The sequence below is a fragment of the Littorina saxatilis genome, linkage group LG8 (assembly GCF_037325665.1).
Source record: "Littorina saxatilis isolate snail1 linkage group LG8, US_GU_Lsax_2.0, whole genome shotgun sequence".
Lineage (NCBI taxonomy): Eukaryota > Metazoa > Mollusca > Gastropoda > Littorinimorpha > Littorinidae > Littorina > Littorina saxatilis.
The window spans coordinates 64,344,841-64,369,381 of record NC_090252.1 but is presented as its reverse complement, the minus strand read 5'-3'; the positions used below and the strand labels follow the sequence as shown (position 1 = coordinate 64,369,381).

The following is a 24,541-nucleotide window of genomic DNA, read 5'->3' as shown; positions in this document are numbered from 1 at the left end:
CGATAGTGCACAAACTGGCCAAACAGGTATTGCTCTGTATGTCCATCGGTCTATTGCTGGCATTGTGAAGCGAAGGGCCGATCTTGAAGATGAAAATGTGGAATGTTTGTGGGTGGAGTTGAAAAATGGTAAATCCTCGCCTTTGTTAATATGTTATATATATCGGAATCCTGCTGAAACATCAAGTTGGAATGATGATTTTGTTTTAATGATGGACAGAGCAAAACGTCATGATGAGAATGTACTATTGCTTGGTGATTTTAACATTAATTTACAGAGACCCCAAACAACTTGGGGCTCAACCACTGCTCTATTTGGTCTTCACCAGCTAGTTAAAACCCCTACAAGAGAAACCAATAATTCATCTACCCTTATTGATCACATTTATACTGATAATAAGACCACTGTTTCAAATGTACAAGTAGTACACTCCACTTTCAGTGATCATTATTCTGTTTTTTGCTCGGTTGTTCTGAGATTGCCCAAATCACAGCATAAAGGTCATACAACTATCGAGTACAGAAGTTTTAAATACTTTGACGAGTCTGCCTTTTTCTGTGATCTTAATCGAGCGCCATTTCAAAGCGTATTTAATTGCAGTAACGCAGATGATGCTTGCGATCTTTTCCATGAGATTTTGTGTTCCATTATTGATAAACACGCTCCACTACGTCAGCATAGGGTGAAACATCCCCACCTGCCCCCTTGGTTGACATCGGACATTATTGAGGCTATGGCGTTGCGTGATTTCTTTAAAGAACATAACATGAAAAGCGAGTACAAATTACAAAGGAATGAAGTGTTGAAAACGGTAAGGCAAGCAAAAGCAGATTATTTTAATAAATTGCTTTCTGATAAGAGAGATACTTCTACAATTTGGCGAGCAATGAATGAAGTTCTTGATAAATCTCGAAAGAGATCGACCAATTCTCCGTCACAAATAACTCCAGAAGATTTTAATCAACACTTTATTTCGCTCGCAGAGAAACTGAAAGCCTGTCTCACGCAGAATGAGTCCCTTGATATTGATGTCTCTCTAGAAAAATTAAAAACATTTTGTGGACGAAAGTTGACTCAAAACGAAACGTTTTCTATTCCACCCATTACTGTCCACGAGGTTGGAAAACTGATAGAACAGATGGCGAATAAAAAGTCAATGGGTCCCGATAAGATTCCTGTCCGGTTGCTCAAACTTGCTTTACCATACATAATTGATTCACTGACTTATGTCTACAACCTTGGCATACAACAAAACGTTTTTCCCTCTATTTTAAAATGTGCCAAGGTAGTGCCACTCCCAAAAAGCAAGGATCTTACGGACCCTAACAACTTTCGACCAATTTCCCTCTTACCTGTTTTATCTAAGCCTTTGGAGAAGCATATTCAGAAATATTTACTGGAATATATGGAACGAATGAATTTGTTTCATCCATTTCAGTCTGGATTTCGCTCTAAGCATTCATGCCACACTGCTCTCAGCTCTTTATGTGAAACTTGGTTATCAGCTATTAATGAGTCCGAAGTAACAGGAGCGTTATTCCTGGACTTTAAAAAAGCCTTTGACCTTGTAGACCACTCCTTATTATTAAAGAAATTACAATGCTACTTAAAAGATGACTCTGCTTGTGCCTTCTTCGAATCATATCTTTCAAAACGGACACAATATGTATTCATCAACTGTAAAACTTCGTCGAATGATTTTGTCAAAAGTGGTGTGCCTCAAGGGTCTGTATTAGGACCTATATTGTTCTGTATTTATATAAATGATTTACCTCTTCATGTGTCAGATGAGAAAGTAAGATGTGAGTTCTTTGCGGATGATTCATCAATCCACACCAGTCAGAAGTCTTTGGTAGCCGTCAACCAATCTCTTCAAAAAAGTATAGATGAGATGACAGAATGGTGCACCACTAATGCAATGGTTATTCACCCTGTTAAGACGAAAAGTATGGTGATTACAACTAGACAAAAACACCAATTAAAACCCTTACAACTTCAACTGTCAATTGATTCAACTCAAGTGCAACAAGTTAAAGAGCATAAATTATTAGGGGTTACCGTTGATCAAGAATTGAAATGGCAAACTCACTTGAGTAAAATTTGCAAATTAGTATCTAAAAATTTGTACTTATTGTCTAAATTAAGACATTATGCCGATGTGGAAGCACTCAAGTTGTTTTATTACGCTCACATAATGCCCCATATCAACTTTGCTTCAACACTTTGGGATAACTGCAGTGATGTTCATCTCAAACGACTCAATTCTCTTCATCGCCGTGCTGCAAAACTAATTCTGCATGAGTCAAATAAGCCAACAGATGATAAATTAAAGCTCCTTAATTTCCTTCCCTTGAAAGATCAGTTGACGCTAAACAAGGCTGTCTTTATGTACAAAGTAATTAACAATAATGTTCCTGGATATTTAAAATCACATTTCAGACATGCCACAAAAAGATATGGGTCCCAGAACCTGATTCCCCCCATCCCTCGTCTAGACTTGTATAAGTCAAGTTTAGCCTTCTCAGGAGCATCTCTATGGAATTCCATACCCCTACCCCTCCGAAATGCCTCTTCTGTGAAAACGTTTAGGCGCCAGTTTCATTCCCGCTTAATGGGTAAATAGAACACTTTTCATGTCTGATTTTTTAGTGCTTTTTACATTTAGTCAAGTTATGTTTGTATTTTGATTTGTTCTTTATGTGTAAGTATTGATAATGATATACATGCGAATGATTGGGACAATTCCTCCCCACATTTGTTTTCTCCCTTTTGTTATTAGTTGTTTTGGATGTTTATATGCAATGCATTATTGCAACTATGCTGCAATTTCCACACTACATGTTTTTCCCATTTTTGAATGTGTATACAAAACCATAACCCTTTTCTTATTACTATTTACATTATATACGTCTGTAAGTAACAATAACCTTGTCAATTTTACTATCTATATTATGTGCGTCTGTATTAAGTGTTTGTATAAGGGACAGGTTGTAAGATTAGGCTTTGCCTAAAACCTCTATCCTTTGGTAATAAAGTTCAGTTTCAGTTTCAGTTTCAGTTTCTCTCTCTCTCTCTCTCTCTCTTTCTCTCCCTTTCTCTCCCTGTTGTAACCCCGTCCTGTGAGTAATGTGTGCAGTGAACCCAGGGCCCATCACCATGACCCTGTTGTAACCCCGGCATGTGTGTAATGTGCGCAGTGAACCCTGGGCCCATCCCCATGACCCTGTTGTAACCCCGTCATGTGTGTAATGTGTGCAGTGAACCCAGGGCCCATCTCCATGACCCTGTTGTAACCCCGTCCTGTGTGTAGTGTGTGCAGTGAACCCAGGGCCCATCACCATGACCCTGTTGTAACCCCGGCATGTGTGTAATGTGTGCCGTGAACCCAGGGCCCATCTCCATGACCCTGTTGTAACCCCGTCCTGTGTGTAGTGTGTGCAGTGAACCCAGGGCCCATCACCATGACCCTGTTGTAACCCCGGCATGTGTGTAATGTGCGCAGTGAACCCTGGGCCCATCCCCATGACCCTGTTGTAACCCCGTCATGTGTGTAATGTGTGCAGTGAACCCAGGGCCCATCTCCATGACCCTGTTGTAACCCCGTCCTGTGTGTAGTGTGTGCAGTGAACCCAGGGCCCATCACCATGACCCTGTTGTAACCCCGTCCTGTGTGTAATGTGTGCAGTGAACCCAAGGCCCATCACTATGACCCTGTTGTAACCCCGTCCTGTGTGCAATGTGTGCAGTGAACCCAGGGCCCATCCCCATGACCCTGTTGTAACCCCGTCCTGTGTGCAATGTGTGCAGTGAACCCAGGGCCCATCACTATGACCCTGTTGTAACCCAGTCCTGTGTGTAATTTGTGCAGTGAACCCAGTGCCCATAAACCTGTTGTAACCCCGTCCTGTGTGTAATGTTTGCAGTGAACCCAGGGCCCATAACCATGACCCTGTTGTAACCCAGTCCCGTGTGGAATGTGTGCAGCTAACCCAAGGGCAATCACCATGACCCTGTTGTAACCCCGTCCTGTGTGTAATGTGTGCAGTGAACCCAGGGCCCATCACCATGACCCTGTTGTAACCCCGTCCTGTGTGTAATGTGTGCAGTGAACCCAGGGCCCATCACCATGACCCTGTTGTAACCCCGTCCTGTGTGTAATGTGTGCAGTGAACCCAGGACCTATCACCATGACCCTGTTGTAACCCCGTCATGTGTGTAATGTGTGCAGTGAACCCAGGGCCCATCACCATGACCCTGTTGTAACCCCGTCCTGTGTGTAATGTGTGCAGTGAACCCAGGGCCCATCACCATGACCCTGTTGTAACCCCGCCCTGTGTGTAATGTGTGCAGTGAACACAGGGCCCATCAATATGACCCTGTTGTAACCCTGTCCTGTGTGTAATGTGTGCAGTGAACCCAGGGCCCATCACCATGACCCTGTTGTAACCCCGCCCTGTGTGTATTGTGTACAGTGAACCCAGGGCCCATCACTATGACCCTGTTGTAACCCAGTCCTGTGTGTAATGTGTACAGTGAACCCAGGGCCCATCACTATGACCCTGTTGTAACCCCGTCCTATGTGTAATGTGTGCAGTGAACACAGGGCCCATCACCATGACCCTGTTGTAACCCAGTCCTGTGTGTAATGTGTACAGTGAACCCAGGGCCCATCACTATGACCCTGTTGTAACCCCGTCCTGTGTGCAATGTGTGCAGTGAACCCAGGGCCCATCACCATGACCCTGTTGTAACCCCGTCCTGTGTGCAATGTGTGCAGTGAACCCAGGGCCCATCACCATGACCCTGTTGTAACCCCGTCCTGTGTGTAATGTGTGCAGTGAACCCAGGGCCCATCACCATGACCCTGTTGTAATCTCGTCCTGTGTGTAATGTGTGCAGTGAACCCAGGGCCCATCACCATGACCCTGTTGTAACCCCGTCCTGTGTGTAATGTGTGCAGTGAACCCAGGGCCCATCACCATGACCCTGTTGTAATCTCGTCCTGTGTGTAATGTGTGCAGTGAACCCAGGGCCCATCACCATGACCCTGTTGTAACCCCGTCCTGTGTGTAATGTGTGCAGTGAACCCAGGGCCCATCACCATGACCCTGTTGTAATCTCGTCCTGTGTGTAATGTGTGCAGTGAACCCAGGGCCCATCACCATGACCCTGTTGTAATCTCGTCCTGTGTGTAATGTGTGTAGTGAACCCAGGGCCCATCACCATGACCCTGTTGTAATCTCGTCCTGTGTGTAATGTGTGCAGTGAACCCAGGGCCCATCACCATGACCCTGTTGTAACCCCGTCATGTGTGTAATGTGTGCAGTGAACCCAGGGCCCATCACCATGACCCTGTTGTAACCCCGTCCTGTGTGTAATGTGTGCAGTGAACCCAGGGCCCATCACCATGACCCTGTTGTAACCCCGTCATGTGTGGAATGTGTGCAGTGAACCCAGGGCCAATCACCATGACCCTAAAACCGTTGATCACGTCAGGAACTGGATGTTGCTCTGTTGGACAGACACTTAGAATGACCTGTGGCCAGTTTGTTGGAGTAGACGACAATATCTCGCAGGTAAGATCGAAAGCTGCGATCTTCAGACACATGTATGAAGAGACAGATAATTATATAGACAGACAAATGTATAGACAGACAGATCTAGAGAGACATATCTATATATATATATATCTATATATATATATATATATACGACTAGTGTCTGTCTGTCTGTCTGTCTGTCTGTCTGTGCGCGATGCACGGCCAAAGTTCTCGATGGATCTGCTTCAAATTTGGTGGGCTTATTCAGAGAGACCCCGGACACAACCTCATCGATGAGATATTTCAACACGTGCTCTCAGCGCGCAGCGCTGAACCGATTTTGGTTTTTCTCTGGATCCATTCCCAGTAACTCTTCCTTATCTTCTCCAGTGTTTTCAGCGTTTATCTCCCTTCCTTCGTGTGGCTTCAATCCATATTCCCGTTACTACGTTACTCTTTTTAGAATGTCACGATTGCACCCGTAAGTTGTTCTTACTGTAAAAGTAAAAAGGTCGAATCAATTTATAGCCATGCGAAAAATACACTGTCATCTATCTCTATATATTTATAGATATAGATATACATATATATATACGGCTTCTCTGTGTGTGTGTGTGTGTGTGTGTTTGTGTGTGTGTGTGTGTGTGTGTGTGTGTGTGTGTGTGTGTGTGTGTGTGTTTGTGTGTGTGTGTGTGGGCAACACCTGTGGATTGTAGAGTTCTGTTTGTGATGTGGTCTAGCGGCATTGGTGTGTCAGTAAGTTCAAGCCTTCCTTCGAGAAGCCATAACAGTTAATCTCAATCCCGTTTGAGTGGACTTCGCCTTCAAAGGTGATTGTGGTGTTTAGGCACTCAGTTACATTTGGCGTCGTCAACAGCGATGGGACTCGACATGAAATGTTAAGGCCACTGAATCATTTTCGTGCTGTTCCCATTCCACCTGGTAGTGACCTAAGTTCATTCAAAGGGGGTCGAGTGTGACAGGGAGACTACCGTCGCCCTTTACAGCAGACTCTGCAGAGTTGTTCGCCTAAGAAGTTGTGGGCTTTCCTTGCATGTACCCGTAACTTACTGTAAAAGTGAAAAGGTCGAATCAATTTATAGCCACGCGAAAAATCCACTGTCATCTATCTCTATATATTTATATATATAGATAGATATACGGCTTCTGTGTCTGTGTCTATGTGTGTGTGTGTGTGTGTGGAGGCAACACCTGTGGATTGTAGAGTTCTGTTTGTGATGGGGTCTGGCGGCTTTTGTCTGTCTGTATGCCATGTTCATGTCATGTCGTGTTCTGTCACGTGCATGTCATGTCACACTCAGCACGAGTAATTCACTGCAGTTGCTGGCCCGTAGAGTGCGTTCTTTCACAAGCAAACATGCTGATTACATAGCGACTGCTTTAACGCACCTCGAGCTTACATAGCCAAGTCAGTGCTCAAATAGCGATTTTCTCCCGAATTCCTGAGGGTAAAGGGGGACAATCACATTTTCGTTGTGTCTTAAACACACGACACAGCTCCCTCTGCTCTTGGCGTGGGTCCAGAAAGGGGGCTAGCTGCCCTTGGTGGCGTTCCCACTCGCCCTGCAGGAGTCCTCGTGTTTCTCGGGAGAGAAGTGAAAGTCGCTAGAGGGGTGAGCTTCAGCTCACTCTTTGTCTAGGGACGCTTTTGTTACCCTGCTTTTATCCTGCCTTTTTAACCCTGAGCTGTTTGGCTTGTTTTTTCTTGGTGACCGTACCGTACCTTGTAAGTGATGAGCCAAGTTGCTAAACACAAACTGCCAAACACCACCTTTGCTGATAGGCGGGAAACGTTCATCTGGGTAGATAACTACCTTCCAACGGACACCACTGCTCTGAGGGAGCAAGATTGGTCCCTTAATATGGACCAAACAGCAAGCGGTTCTGACCGCGCCCCAGATATTCCCATGGAATCACTGAATGAGACTGACCGGGCCAGCCGGACTGGTCAGTCCCCAAAATCCAAACAGCTTAATAAAGCAATCACCAATGAGAAAACCAGCATATCTTCTCCTTTCAAGAGAAAGAGATTGCGGGAGGACGACCCTGAGGGGGGGCAGAGCTCTCCGGAATCTCTTCTCTTCCGGGATAGCCCCCCACGCTCTCAGATTACTGATCATTTTGAGGAAGACTTCACCGAAGTCAATCGTAAGAAGCCCAAAAAGAAAAAGAAGCAAAAGGTCCTCTGCGAGGGTCCCCCTCTTCAGGGAAACACAGGTATTTCCCATGCAACATCTGCCCGGGGGGTCGACACCTCCCAACCCCTAACTGAATCACAAGAAAACCAGACAACTCAACAGCCACTACCACCTGCCAATACACACACACACACAAAACAAAGACCCCGAAGAAAACTTCTTTACCAACCCAAGCAACCTCCTCCCTCCTTCTTAGAGTTCCCCGTGGTGGTGCAGGACCTGAAGGAGGGACCTGCAACATTGCAGGGACTCGGCCTCAGGAGGAAAAAAACTTTTGACCTTGCCATCGGCGAGGTCAAAGAAATACGCATGCTGGCAGCTGGGAGCGTCCTGGTAGGGTGCTCCTCATCATCACAACAAAACAAGCTATTGAGGCTGGACTCGATCGGCGGCATCAAAGTGAAATGCCACCGTCCGGAGGTAACAACCGAAGGTGTCATTAAACGCATACCCACAATACATTCAGGAACAGACCTGTCTGAGATGGCAGTGGGCGTGCGCGTCCGGATGGAGGATGGGAGTCTTGTAGAAAAGGGCCCCTCCTCGGTTCGATCTTTTCGCCGTCTTCTCCTTAGGGATGGGAAACCGTCTCAGGCGGTCCGTGTCACGTTTACAACGGCAATTCTTCCAGACAGCGTCGTTCTGGAGAGTGAGGTGTACGGCGTCGAACCCTACACTCCTCCAGTGCGGCGCTGTACGAAGTGCCAGAGACTATCGCACCTAAAACAACAATGCAAATCAAAAGTGCAGATCTGCCCCCGATGTGGCTCCAAGGGCCACGACGGAGCGACGTGCACCAAGGCCAAACATTGCGTAAACTGCAAGGGCGAGCATTCCGCCGCTTATCTTGGATGCCCGGAAATGAGACTGAGGCTGCAGGCCAATAAGATCAGGTCGGCAGCATACATACCATATTCTGAGGCCCTGGATCGGGCGCGGCGCGAGCTCGCCAAACAACAAAATAAAACAGCGACTGCCCCAGCGGAAATGAGGGACTCCTTCTGGCGTCCCCCTCCGCAACCGATCCGGCGGACCTCAACCCCCCGGTCCGGGTACTCTTTGGCTGTCCAGAGACCCCCCCTGGGTGGGCAAGTAAATAAAATACAAGAAATCAAAAACAAAATGTCCGAACATGACAATACACTCCTTCCAGTTCATGCGGACAGTTCTGCTGCAACCGCGAAGCACCAAACAACTTCGCAAAATCCAAATCCTGGCCCCCAGGCGCCCTGTAAGTCTCAGACGGCTCGGGCAGAGGCGCCGCTTCATGGGACCCCCGGGTTAAAGGCCTCCCTCCTACGCAAAGCCCAGAACAGGAAGGAGGACTCGAAAGAAGAGCAGCTCTTCGAGAGGTTGATGGGGAGAATGGAGGAGGGATTGGCCCAGAGATTCAGAGAATACAAACTTAAAACTGAACAGGAAATAAAGCAGCAGATGAGGGAGGAGCAGGAGAAGGCAGAGCTTGAGCTAGCCGACGCTGCACTAGATAAGCTAAAAACAGGAGAGCAATATGCAAATTTAAATGAACAACAAAGAGGCCTTCAAGGTTTCATCGAGCAGTGCCTCGGCTTCATGGTTAAGGCCAGACAGATGCAGAGTCCTCTCGACCTGATCGACTCCCTCTCAGCTACATACACACAACTCTCCAACACCAAGGTTGAACGCTTCATTCCGGGCGGCGCCACTCTGGCGCTGGGCGCTCTTGCTGGTGCCAAGCAGTTGTCCGTGACGGATATGAAAGCTGTTAAAACCACTTTTTAACCTATTTTAAATCTGCCCTTTAACTTACCTTCTTTGTGCGTGTTAAAATGGCTGAACAAGGTGAAAGCGGTCACGGATTTATCATATTACAGTGGAACTGTCGCTCTATCAACTCTAACTTCTCTCAGCTATATAATTATATATCAAATCACTCTGCTGACATCTTAGTTATCCAGTCAGTCAAGAGAAAACGCTCCCTACTGCCTTCTATAGATGGTTTTGACTTCCCTCCCATAGTAGAGCAAAAGGGCTCAGGGCAACTCATTCAAACAGCTATTTATCTAAAGTCTTCCTTAAATTACAAACCCTTTGCACCTCTCATCCCTAGTTCAGAAAATCTCAGTACATGTGCTGTTGAAATCGAAATAAAAGGATCCAAAAACCTCAACATAGTTAACATATATTACCCCCACGGGTGTAATAAAAAAGGAACTACCGACTGGCTAAAATCCCTGGATCATGGCAGGGCACACTGGTGCGTGATGGGTGATTTTAATAATCACCACCCTCTGTGGGACTCTGCTAACCCTAGATACAAACATGCCAATAGCAACCTTGCTGACGTCATTTTGGAAACTGACTTTTGTATACTAAACGATGGCTCGGCAACCAGACTTCCAGACAGAGCTGACCATTCCCCGTCAGCAATCGATCTCTCCCTTTGCTCAAATGCCATAGTCACTGACATCGACTGGAACGTTTTCCCGGACGCCCTCGGCTCCGATCACTTACCCATTGTTCTTACCTTCCGCCACTTCGCCCCTAATCGCAATAACTCGGAGGTCAGAAAAAAGTACAATTACAAACAGGCAAATTGGGACAGCTTCCGTGCGGAGCTCGAGGGTGTCAGGGAGGAAACTCTCCTTACGGATGACATCGAAGCCTCTTACAATAACATACGTCAATGTATACTCACTGCTGCCAATAATCACATTCCGCTTAAATCAGTAAATCCTAACTGTAAGGCCAAAAGGAATGAGTGGTGGAATGCAGACTGTGATGAAGCCTTGGCAAACAAGCGATATCACATTAGGACATATCTCAGGCACTGCTCAGACGCTAACTTCACGAATATGAAGTCAGCTGAAATACAATTTAACCAGATCACCGCTGAGGCTAAACTTCAAAACTGGGAAAACTTTGTCCACAAAGAAACTAAAGATTACAAAGACTGTGGCAAAATCTGGAAGAAAATCCGCAGATTTAAATGTAGATACAGAACTAAAGAAAAGCCACTACTATCGGGTGATAAAATGACCACAACTGACTCTGAAAAGGCAAACCTATTAGCAGATACCTTTGCCAAAAATAGTCAATCAAAATCCCTAGATACTGAACGACTCAATTATAGGTTAGATCAGGAGAAGGGTTTCACATACCCCCCAGATGACAACCAGTTGCCTATAAACTGCATGTTTAAGGCAAAAGAAGTCCAAAACGCCATCTCTTCTGTGAAAGACCCAAAAAAATCCACAGGTTTAGACCCAATATCATATCACATGATAAAACATCTACCACCTAACTTTGTTAAGTTGCTCACTCAGTTTTTCAACCTATGCTGGTTAAAGGATACTATCCCCGCAGCGTGGTCAGACTCACAAGTAGTAGCAGTATTGAAGAGCGGAAAACCGGGCAATCTACCTGGCAGTTACCGCCCCATATCACTAACCCCCCACCTCAGCAAGATCTTTGAGCGTGTGGTGAACCAGAGGCTGGAGTTCCACCTCAATAAACACAATATCATTCCTACATGCCAGGCAGGTTTTAGGCAAGGTCGTTCGTGTGCGGACCACATTGTGCACGTCACTGAAAAAATCAAAAAGACCTTGGCACATAGTAATAATTCTCTTCTTGGAACCTTCTTTGATATTAAATCTGCGTACGACAGCGTCTGGCATGCTCGTCTACTCCTAAAACTCGGCAGAATCGGTGTCTCTGGCCACATGTACCAATTCATCAAAAACTTCATCAGCAATCGCAAGATGTCTGTCCGGGTGGGCTCTTCGGTGTCCGAAACCCATGCGCTGGACATGGGGGTTCCCCAGGGCAGTATCATCGCGCCAAACTTATTCAGCATCATGCTCTATGACATTACTTCTGTTAAGGTTGACGGTGCCAGTGTACTTCTGTATGCGGACGACCTCGCCTTAATAGACACTAATAGACCACGCCATAACAGAGTTACCAACACTGTTGACTTATCTTCTTACCAAACTAAAATCGACAACCTCTGTCAATATATGTACACCAACGGCTTCCAACTAGCCTCAAATAAAACAGTCTTTCTTGTTGTCTCCCGTAGACAACTGTACAGGAACTGCAGTATAAAGATAGGTTGTGATATTATCAAACCGAGCTCAGAAGTTAAGTTCCTCGGCGTTATCATCGATACCCGACTTAACTGGACCAGTCATATCGAACATCTGATCAATAAGGCCAACAAGGATCTTTATATCATACGCTACCTGGCGTCCCAATCCTGGGCCAGAGGGCGTAAGTGTGTCACAGAGGTAGTGCGGGCATTAATTCGCTCCCGCCTCCTTTACGGGTGCGAAGCTTATTTCGCGACGCGCCCGGCGCTCATGAAAAAACTGGCTATTATAGAGTGCAGGGCGCTCAAAATAGCTCTGGGACTCTCCCAACAAGCGAGTAAGAGTCGAGTCTACAGCGAGTGTGGGTGGCTGCCCCTTGTGGATGAGATAAAACTCCGTTCAGCTCAGTATGCTGTCAGAGCCCACGCGGTAGAGAACTCTGCCTGCGAGGTCCTGACTGACTTTTTTACTCAGCACCAAAATTATGAGGCCAACACCAAACATAGCACTCAACTCTTGGCCAAAACGCTACCCTTATCCGACACAGTAAACCGCATTCTAGCCGATAGCGGGGTGAAGGTCAGTGAGCTGGCCAGGGTCCCCCCGCCCTCCTACCCGCCTTGGCTTGAGGAAACCCCTACTATCATATACGACAGTGAAGATAATACTACCAAAAAAGATAACCCCGTCTACCTAGCTACTGTTACAAAAGAAACCCTAAACTACAAATTCTCGGAGCATTTAAAAGTCTTTACTGACGGATCCAAATTTGCAGACGGCAGCGTTGGCTGCGCCTTTGTGATCCCAGATCTCAAAATCTCAAGGAAATATACTCTTAATAAAGACATCTCCATATTCTCAGCCGAGCTATTTGCCTTGCTCATGGCATGCACTTTTATAAATGACCTCCCAGTCACACCGCGTGCGGTAGTTTTCTGCTCTGACTCGCGCTCTTCATTACAAGCTCTGCATCGAAACACATCAAATCGGGCAGAGCTACAAAGAGAAATCCTCTTTATATGTCACCAGTTAATCTCATCCGGCACATCCGTATCATTTCTCTGGGTCCCCTCTCACGTAGGGGTCCGGGGAAATGAACTGGCGGATGTCGCTGCCAAAGAAGCGGCAGAATCTAGCCCAGCTAACACTAACATCGGCTACTCAGTAACCGAGTTCTACAGTAAAATCCGTAAACTCATTCGAATTCAGTACGTAACATCTCTGTCCTATCAACCCATTGATATGAACGATCTACACCCCGATCTCCCAACAAACCTCCTCACTATCTTCAGACGCCTCCGTGCCGGCGGCTGCCGCTTCCATATCTTTAACAAGTCCTGCCATTGTGGAGAACCCTATTCATTTCAACACATTTTCGCTCCATGCGCTACAAATAGAATTACCTTTAAAACCTTATATGACCATATGCAGCTCCATGGTCTGAGTCCCCAGGATTATCTGCGCAGTAGCAGTTCTCTAGGCTGGTCACACAGCTTGCTGCTGTGCCGACTGGTCAGGGACTCGGACATGGGGCTGTGGGTATAACTAAGCCCAGATTATCACATCAGCGTGTTTCAGTTTGAGGTCGAGTGGCTCCCGCCATCCCTCCTGATTCCAGCGACTACCTTCTAGACAACATATCCTCACCCAAGGCCCACTAGTCGCCAAACTGTACATATTGTTTTTATTACCACGGCCTTCGTGGCTTACATCTTAATCCTTTTATTTGTAAAAAGTTTTGAGATTTATTGTTCGTGTTCCTCTTACTTGCTCATCTATTTGGTTTTATTGGTGATCCTGAAAGGTTCCACTTTTTAACTCGATTTGAAATAAAATAAAAATAATATTACAAGCCCGTTATTCAAGATATAGAATACAGACTTATAATTCTTACCAAGAAACATCTTAACTACTTTTCATTTTAACAAATTCCACAGAGCATTATCAACTCAACCCCACCCCCTGCCCTCCTCTCCTTATTTTTTGTTTCTTTCTTTCCTCTTTTTGAAAGCGGACAAACACTCAAGTCCTTAATGGCTCAAAACCGTAGGACTTTTAATATTAATTTTAACTGTCTGTATGTTCTGGCATTTGAGAAGCCATAACAGATAATATAGGGCTTAGAAATAAGCTCTAAAATTCTCAATCCCGTTTGACAGGACTTCGCCTTCAAAGGTGATTGTGGTGAACCGCCACGCTTTCTGTCTCTGTCTCGCGATTCTAGTATTCCTCTAGTAATATATATATATAGACAGACAAATGTATAGACAGACATATATAGAGAGACAGATAATATATATAGACAGACAAATGAATAGGCAGACAGATGCATAGAGATGTATAGGTAGACAAATGTATAGGTAGACAGATGTATAGAGAGACAGATTAATAGGGAGACAGATGTATAGGTAGACAGATGTATAGGCAGACAGATGTATGGGTAGACAGATGTATAAGTAGACAAATGTATAGGTAGACAGATGAATAGGTAGACAGATGTATAGGTAGACAGATGTATAGGTAGACAGATGTATAGATATACAGATGTATCAGTAGACAGGTGTATAAGTAGACAGATGTATAGGTAGACAGATATATAGAGAGACAGATGTATCTGTAGACAGGTGTATAAGTAGACAGATGTATAGGTAGACAGATGTATAGGTAGACAGATGTATCAGTAGACAGATGTATAGGTAGACAGATGTATCAGTAGACAGATGTATAGAGAGACAGATGTATAGAGAGACAGATGTATAGGTAGACAGATGTATCAGTAGACAGATGTATAGGTAGACAGATGTATAGAGAGACAGATGTATAGAGAGACAGATGTATAGAGAGACATGTATAGAGAGACAGATGTATAGAGAGACAGATGTATTGAGAGACAGATGTATAGAGAGACAGATGTATAGGTAGACAGATGTATAGGTAGACAGATGTATAGGTAGACAGATGTATAGAGAGACAGATGTATAGAGAGACAGATGTATAGGTAGACAGATGTATAGGTAGACAGATGTATAGAGAGACAGATGTATAGGTAGACAGATGTATAGAGAGACAGATGCATAGAGAGACAGATGTATAGAGAGACAGATGTATAGAGAGACAGATGTATAGGCAGGCAGATGTAAAGGTAGACAGATGTATAGAGAGACAGATGGTTAGGTAGACAGATGTATTGGTAGACAGATGTATAGAGAGACAGATGTATAGAGAGACAGATGTATAGAGAGACAGATGTATAGGCAGACAGATGTATAGAGAGACAGATGTATAGGCAGACAGATGTATAGAGAGACAGTTGTATAGGCAGACAGATGTATAGAGAGACAGATGTATAGGTAGACAGAGGTATAGATAGACAGATGTATAGAGAGACAGATGTATAGGTAGACAGATGTATAGGTAGACAGATGTATAGGTAGACAGATGTATAGAGAGACAGATGTATAGAGAGACAGATGTATAGAGAGACAGATGTATAGAGAGACAGATGTATAGAGAGACAGATGTATAGAGAGACAGATGTATAGGTAGACAGATGTATAGAGATACAGATGTATAGAGAGACAGATGTATAGAGAGACAGATGTATAGAGAGACAGATGTATAGAGATACAGATGTATAGAGAGACAGATGTATAGATAGACAGATGTATGGAGAGACAGATGTATAGAGAGACAGATGTATAGAGAGACAGATGTATAGAGAGACAGATGGTTAGGTAGACAGATGTATTGGTAGACAGATGTATAGAGAGACAGATGTATAGAGAGACAGATGTATAGGTAGACAGATGGTTAGGTAGACAGATGTATTGGTAGACAGATGTATAGAGAGACAGATGTATAGAGAGACAGATGTATAGAGAGACAGATGTATAGAGAGACAGATGTATAGGTAGACAGATGTATTGAGAGACAGATGTATAGGTAGACAGATGTATAGGTAGACAGATGTATAGGTAGACAGAGGTATAGATAGACAGATGTATTGAGAGACAGATGTATAGGTAGACAGATGTATAGGTAGACAGATGTATAGAGAGACAGATGTATAGAGAGACAGATGTATAGAGAGACAGATGTATAGAGAGACAGATGTATAGAGAGACAGATGTATAGAGAGACAGATGTATAGAGAGACAGATGTATAGAGAGACAGATGTATAGAGAGACAGATGTATAGAGAGACAGATGTATAGAGAGACAGATGTATAGAGAGACAGATGTATAGAGAGACAGATGTATAGGTAGACAGATGTATAGAGAGACAGATGTATAGAGAGACAGATGTATAGGCAGACAGATGTATAGAGAGACAGATGTATAGGCAGGCAGATGTATAGAGAGACAGATGTATAGAGAAACGGATGTTTAGGCAGACATATGTATAGGCAGAGAGATGTACCGGCTGACCGTTTTACAGGCAGACAAGTATAAACGGAGACAGAACTTTGAACTCATAACTGTATTACCAAAGTATTAGCCTTATCTTTTAACCTATCCTTTAAACATGTACTGGTAACGCTTGTCGAACATCTGTGGTGTGAGCACAACTGGGTCTGGGACACACTAAAGGTTGTCTCTCGTTCACAGCACAACTGGGTCAGGGACACACTAAAGGTTGTCTCTCGTTCACAGCACAACTGGGTCTGGGACACACTAAAGGTTGTCTCTCGTTCACAGCACAACTGGGTCTGGGACACACTTAGGGTTGTCTCTCGTTCACAGCACAACTGGGTGTGGGACACACTAAAGTTTGTCTCTCGTTCACAGCACAACTGGGTCTGAGACACACTAAGGGTTGGCTCTCGTTTACAGCACAACTGGGTCAGGGACACACTAAAGGTTGTCTCTCGTTCACAGCACAACTGGGTCAGGGACACACTAAAGGTTGTCTCTCGTTCACAGCACAACTGGGTCTGGGACACACTAAAGGTTGTCTCTCGTTCACAGCACAACTGGGTCTGGGACATACTAAGGGTTGTCTCTCGTTCACAGCACAACTGGGTCTGGGACACACTTAGGGTTGTCTCTCGTTCACAGCAAAACTGGGTCTGGGACACACTAAAGGATGTCTCTCGTTGACAGCACAACTGGGTCAGGGACACACTAAAGGTTGTCTCTCGTTCACAGCACAACTGGGTCAGGGACATACTAAAGGTTGTCTCTCGTTCACAGCACAACTGGGTCTGGGACACACTAAAGGTTGTCTCTCGTTCACAGCACAACTGGGTCAGGGACACACTAAAGGTTGTCTCTAGTTCACAGTACAACTGGGTCAGGGACACACTAAAGGTTGTCTCTCGTTCACAGCACAACTGGGTCAGGGACACACTAAAGGTTGTCTCTCTTTCACAGCACAACTGGGTCTGGGACACACTAAAGGTTGTCTCTCGTTCACAGCACAACTGGGTCTGGGACACACTAAAGGTTGTCTCTCGTTGACAGCACAACTGGGTCAGGGACACACTAAAGGTTGTCTCTCGTTCACAGCACAACTGGGTCTGGGACACACTAAAGGTTGTCTCTCGTTCACAGCACAACTGGGTCAGGGACATACTAAAGGTTGTCTCTCGTTCACAGCACAACTGGGTCTGGGACACACTAAAGGTTGTCTCTCGTTCACAGCACAACTGGGTCTGGGAATTCAAGGACGTGAACGCTGCGAACTGGCAGTCCTACGTCAAAGGAAACCCCACATCGGACATCACACAACGTCAACCGCCATCAACAGACCCGTGCTACAAACATCATTCCAGTTTACTGTTACGACGGCTGACCCTTGAGGACTCTGAACGACAGTACCGGTGTTATGTGAACGGCAGTGTGACTGGCCAAGGAGTGGACAAGGCAAAGGTTCACCCTGTCGGCACTTTACAGGCCCCAGGTAGGCTGACATGTTTATCATAACCCTGTAGTCCAGGCGAGTACGTACATGACAAAGGTTCACCATGTCGGCACTTTACAAGCCCCAGGTAGGCTGACATGTTTATCATAACCCTGTAGTCAAGGCGAGTACGGACATGACAAAGGTTCACCATGTCGGCACTTTACTGGCCCCAGGCAGCCTGACATGTTTATCATAACCCTGTAGTCAAGACGAGTACATGACAGAGGTTCACCATGTCGGCACTTTACAAGCCCCAGGTAGGCTGACATGTTTATCATAACCCTGTAGTCAAGACGAGTACATGACAGAGGTTCACCATGTCGGCACTTTACAAGCCCCAGGTAAGCTGACATTTTATCATAACCCTGTAGTCAAGACGAGTACATGACAAAGGTTCCCCATGTCGGCACTTTACAGGCCCCAGGTAGGCTGACATGTGTATCATAACCCTGTAGTCAAGGCGAGTACATCACAAAGGTTCACCATGTCGGTACTTTACAGGCCCCAGGTAGGCTGACATGTGTATCATAACCCTGTAGTCAAGGCGAGTACATGACAAAGGTTCACCATGTCGGCACTGTACAGGCCCCAGGTAGGCTGACATGTTGATCATAACATTGTAGTCAAGACGAGTACATGACAAAGGTTCACCATGTCGGCACTTTACAGGCCCCAGGTAGGCTGACATGTGTATCATAACATTGTAGTCAAGGCAAGTACATGACAAAGGTTCACCATGTCGGCACTTTACAGGCCCCAGGTAGGCTGACATGTTTATCATAACCCTGTAGTCAAGACGAGTACATGACAAAGGTTCACCATGTCGGCACTTTACAGGCCCCAGGTAGGCTGACATGTTTATTATAACATTGTAGTCAAGGCGAGTACATGACAAAGGTTCACCATGTCGGTACTTTACAGGCCCCAGGTAGGCTGACATGTTTATCATAACATTGTAGTCAAGGCGAGTACATGACAGAGGTTCACCATGTCGGTACTTTACAGGCCCCAGGTAGGCTGACATGTGTATCATAACACTGTAGTCAAGGCTAGTACATGACAAAGGTTCACCATGTCGGTACTTTACAGGCCCCAGGTAGGCTGACATGTGTATCATAACATTGTAGTCAAGACGAGTACATGACAAAGGTTCACCATGTCGGTACTTTACAGGCCCCAGGTAGGCTGACATGTGTATCATAACACTGTAGTCAAGGCGAGTACATGACAAAGGTTCACCATGTCGGTACTTTACAGGCCCCAGGTAGGCTGACATGTGTATCATAACACTGTAGTCAAGACGAGTACATGACAAAGGTTCACCATGTCGGCACTTTACAGGCCCCAGGTAGGCTGACATGTTTATCATAACCCTGTAGTCAAGGCTAGTACATGACAGAGGTTCACCATGTCGGCACTTTACAGGCCCCAGGTAGGCTGACATGTTTATCATAACACTGTAGTCAAGGCGAGTACATGACAAAGGTTCACCATGTCGGCACTTTACAGGCCCCAGGTAGGCTGACATGTTTATCATAACCCTGTAGTCAAGGCGAGTACATGACAAAGGTTCACCATGTCGGCACTTTACAGGCCCCAGGTAGGCTGACATGTGTATCATAACACTGTAGTCAAGACGAGTACATGACAAAGGTTCACCATGTCGGCACTGTACAGGCCCCAGGTAGGCTGACATGTTTATCATAACCCTGTAGTCAAGGCTAGTACATGACAGAGGTTCACCATGTCGGCACTTTACAGGCCCCAGGTAGGCTGACATGTGTATCATAACATTGTAGTCAAGGCGAGTACATGACAAAGGTTCACCATGTCGGCACTTTACAGGCCCCAGGTAGGCTGACATGTTTATCATAACATTGTAGTCAAGACGAGTACATGACAAAGGTTCACCATGTCGGCACTTTACAGGCCCCAGGTAGGCTGACATGTGTATCATAACATTGTAGTCAAGACGAGTACATGATAAAGGTTCACCATGTCGGCACTTTACAGGCCCCAGGTAGGCTGACATGTTTATCATAACATTGTAGTCAAGACGAGTACATGACAAAGGTTCACCATGTCGGCACTTTACAGGCCCCAGGTAGGCTGACATGTGTATCATAACACTGTAGTCAAGACGAGTACATGACAAAGGTTCACCATGTCGGCACTGTACAGGCCCCAGGTAGGCTGACATGTTTATCATAACATTGTAGTCAAGGCGAGTACATCACAAAGGTTCACCATGTCGGCACTGTACAGGCCCCAGGTAGGCTGACATGTTTATCATAACATTGTAGTCAAGACGAGTACATGACAAAGGTTCACCATGTCGGCACTGTACAGGCCCCAGGTAGGCTGACATGTTTATCATAACATTGTAGTCAAGGCGAGTACATGACAAAGGTTCACCATGTCGGCACTGTACAGGCCCCAGGTAGGCTGACATGTTTATCATAACACTGTAGTCAAGGCGAGTACATGCTGTGTGTTGTCCGTCCTTCGTGGTTCAAGATGACTGCAGTCTCAAGGTACGCTGGGATGCCTGGTTCAATGAATCATGAGGTGTTTGATGAGGTCTATCCTTGCCAGGAAACCCCTATGGCATGAATGGCGTACAAGGGAAGGTTCAGCTATTGGGGTACTGGCAGCTGTGGCTTTGTGGAGTGTACGCTTTTACTCTGCAACAGCAGTTGTGTATTCAGCTCTCTGGGCATCACAGCAAATCAGATTGTGCCGATTCGGTGTGATCTGGGCAAGCTGCTAACTCTCTGGGCATCACAACAAATCAGATTGTGCCGATTCGGTGTGATCTGGGCAAGCTGCTAGATCTCTGGGCATCACAGCAAATCAGATTGTGCCGATTCGGTGTGATCTGGGCAAGCTGCTAGATCTCTGGGCATCACAGCAAATCAGATTGTGCCGATTCGGTGTGATCTGGGCAAGCTGCTTTCTGGAGTCAACCTGAATGTCGAAGTCGTAAACGGTTGAGTATGTTAGACATATTTCACTTCATGTGATTAACAGCAAATTTGGCGTAAATGGACATTTGCTTTTGCTTAACAAAACCTGATACAGAGCCACCGTGAAAAAAATAAGAAATCATTAGTTTTTTATCAATTTTCAAAACGGCCGCCAATGGAAAGGGTATTTAGGCATTTTTGATGCTACAAGACATTCTCTTGCAATAGAAACTAACACAAAAACATTTTTTAAACAAAACAATACATGTATTGTTGGTGCAGAGAATGATTGGACGGTGTGGGTGGCAGGGTTGAAGAATTTGTGGATTACCTAAACTGTGCAAAACAAATATATTGCACCAATTTTCATACCAAAACGAAAACATTCATTCCTGTGCCGTTGTATTCAATGTATGCTATTAAGGCACTCAACTTGGCAATCTGGAACACCTTTAAGATGAAAGGTGAACTTTACAGGGGCTATTTGACCGCCGCCCAAATAAGAGTACCCCCAAAATCAAACTGATGAAAATGTAATACATCAACTCAAAAGTCGACGAAAATTCACAATCGCTGTAGATAGAAAACTGTCTAAACTTTGTTTGTTCTCATGTGTTTACACGAATAGCACCTTTTGGTAAGTGGCCATACTAAAAAAACAACTTTGGCAGTACTTGAAACAACCATCTGTCATAAATACATGCGAAGTCAAAAATATGTGGGATGTAAGTCAACAAACCTGTGGCAGTTTTAAAATTATTATTTCATGAAGATTCGAAAGTGTACTCAAACGGTTGAACGGGGCGGGGATATAGCTCAGTTGGTAGCGCGCTGGATTTGTATTCAGTTGGCCGCTGTCAGCGTGAGTTCGATCCCAGGTTCGGCGGAAATTTATTTCACAGAGTCAACTTTGTGTGCAGACTCTCTTCGGTGTCTGAACCTCCCCCCGTGTACACTACATTGGGTGTGCACGTTAAAGATCCCACGATTGACAAAAGGGTCTTTCCTGGCTAAATTGCTTAGGCACAGTTAATAATTGTCTACCTATACCCGTGTGACTTGGAATAATAGGCCGTGAAAGGTAAATATGCGCCGAAATGGCTGCAATCTACTGGCCGTATAAAATTTCATCTCACACGGCATCACTGCAGAGCGCCTAGAACTGTACCCACGGAATATGCGCGATATAAGACTCATTGATTGATTGATTGATTGAACTACGCCTCGTGTGTAGACACACATTCCTGCTTTTGAAAGTTTGATCACAACACTGCAAAGACATCGGGAGTGGTGTTTTTGTCGGGCGGGGATATAGCTCAGTTGGTAGCGCGCTGGATTTGTATTCAGTTGGCCGCTGTCAGCGCGAGTTCGATCCCAGGTTCGTCGGAAATTTATTTCACAGAGTCAACTTTGTGTGCAGAATCTCTTCGGTGTCCGAACCACCCCCCGTGTATACTACATTGGGTGTGCACGTTAAAGATCCCACGATTGACAAAAGGGTCTTTCCTGGCAAAATTGCTTAGGCACAGTTAATATATAAGTGTCTACCATATCCGTGTGACTTGGAATAAGGCCGTGAAAGGTAAATATGCGCCGACATGGCTGCAATCTACTGGCCGTATACAATTTCATCTCACACGGCATCACTGCAGAGCGCCTAGAACTGTACCCACGGAATATGCGCGATATAAGCCTCATTGATTGATTGATTGATTGAGTTAATAATTGTCTACCTATACCTGTGTGACTTGGAATAATAGGCCGTGAAAGGTAAATATGCGCCAAAATGGCTGCAATCTACTGGCCGCATAAAATTCCATCTCACACGGCATCATTGCAGAGCGCCTGGAACTGTACCCACGGAATATGCGCGATATAAGCCTCATATTGATTTTTATTTCCAGCTGGTCATCCTACTATTTGGGCTACCCTCTCTCAGTTTTTGACTCTACCCCTCCCCACCTCAGCCGTTTAGAGACTTGTGGAAGTCCTTAACGTAGGCAGGACTAATTATCATGCCATGAACAATCTCTTTCTCCTCGCCTTTTATTCAAAGTTCGTTTAATCTGTTTAAAATCACCAGCGTGGCGATCATGATTTCCTTACTTGTAATCAACAGATAGATCTAGATCTATCAGTATCAAAATCCAGCTAATGAGCTAAATATTGCAAGATTAACACGGTCTCTGCATTCCAGCGCTTCACCCGATGAATAGCAGACCCCAGGGGAGAATTAAACATTAAAATGATGTGACATTGGTGAATGAATGCGTATTCTTGAAAACTTACCTTCAGAAACGTTGTTTTCGCTCAAATCAAAACACGCAATGTTGCGGAGGCCGCCATCTTGAATGTTCATGCTGCGGATATAAAAAAATTCTAAAAACGATCAAATTAAATACCAGAACACAAAAATACCCATAAGAGTATTTATTTCATGCATGTGTTATCAGCAGACAACTTCTGGTGCATGGTGAACCATTGAATTTTACATTTGCTGAGTTGGGAATATTTACTGCTGAGCGCTTTTGGTACGAACTTCGTCTGCTGTAAATGCAGCCTTTTATTCACTATCAAAAACAAAAAAACTGATTTCTGAAGTGGCTCTGTATCTGAAATCCCTTAAATAATTATAAGGAACAATATCACAAAGTATGATGTTTGTTCCAAGATGTGAATGATTGATTAGTGCGTCTGCAGCATACGAGCCCCACTATCAGTGTTAAGGTACACTTCCACAACTGCTCAAATCTCTTTCCCAGCGTTAGTTCTTAAGTCAGTGTTAAGGTAGACTACCGAAGTTTAGATCTGAAGATTGAATTGAAACAATCTGAGCAGTTATAGGTAAAGGTAAAGGTATTCCCATAACCATCTGGTCGTAGGGGAGAGAGATGTTAGAGATCTCCACTTTTCTGGGGGCCAGCTTTTTATGAGGGCGGTGCCCATCTCCTCTCCCTCGCTGCCTTTGCCTTCCCCGGCCCTGAATAGGGTCAGGTACCCATTTCCAGCTGGGTGGACTGGAGAGCGCTCGGAAAAATCGGGTATTTGTATTTGTCCCCGAGTGGGGGACGAACCACGACCTCCAGCGTGAGAGGCAAGCGCTCTAACCACTGCGCCACTCCGCTCTCCGCAGTTATACAAATACAAATAAAAATATGTCATTTTCTGTCCAAGGCGACGAGGAGAACGGCAAGAGCGAGACAGGGGTCAAGGACAACAAAGAAAAGACCGAGACAGAGGTCAAGGCCAACAAAGAAAATGCATCACAAACCAGCGCTACGAACTGGCTGGCGATCGGTCTTGGTGTGGCGGGAGCTGTTGCCTGTCTCGGTGTCGGTCTCGGCGTCGCGCTCCACTGCAAGAGGAAAGCGAGCGGTCAACAGAGCAGCCCCGAGACCGCCATGAACACCGGTGACACCGCACTCGTCGGTCAGTCTGGCCAAGACCCATACGACGCTATAGACGATAATGTCAGCGAGGCCAGTACAGCGTCTGACGCCGACACGGCCAGTGATGCCGCATCCGATGTAGATTAATGCTGAACCCATTCCGGCTTATGTTGACATTTAATATCAAGTCACATGCGCAATCAAAAGCTTCATATCACTGTAGGCTGTCCATCTGTAAACGAAACAATCACCTTGATGTTGTTTAATCTAGAACTTATAAACTTTAAATTTACAGATGTTCGCAATGCAATGATTCCAAGACAAGATGTACAGCTGGCTTACCCTCACAAGATATCAAGGTCACTATAGGATCGAGCTGACATACATCACACACCTGCAGGATTGATTGATAACGTCCCGTTATAGTGAACTGATATTTGAGCGAGAGC

At 45.3% G+C, this 24,541-nt stretch overlaps 1 protein-coding gene across 1 annotated transcript; it reads left to right on the top strand.

Annotated features, from left to right (window-relative positions):
• The first annotated feature begins 5,444 nt into the window (after positions 1-5,444).
• LOC138974135 (uncharacterized) lies at positions 5,445-24,305 on the top strand. Its single transcript, XM_070346825.1, has 3 exons — positions 5,445-5,576; positions 17,476-17,734; positions 23,878-24,305. Exons 1-3 carry the CDS (start codon positions 5,469-5,471, stop codon positions 24,237-24,239), a joined length of 729 nt encoding a protein of 242 aa, XP_070202926.1. The 5' UTR covers positions 5,445-5,468; the 3' UTR covers positions 24,240-24,305.
• Positions 24,306-24,541: the final 236 nt, after the last annotated feature.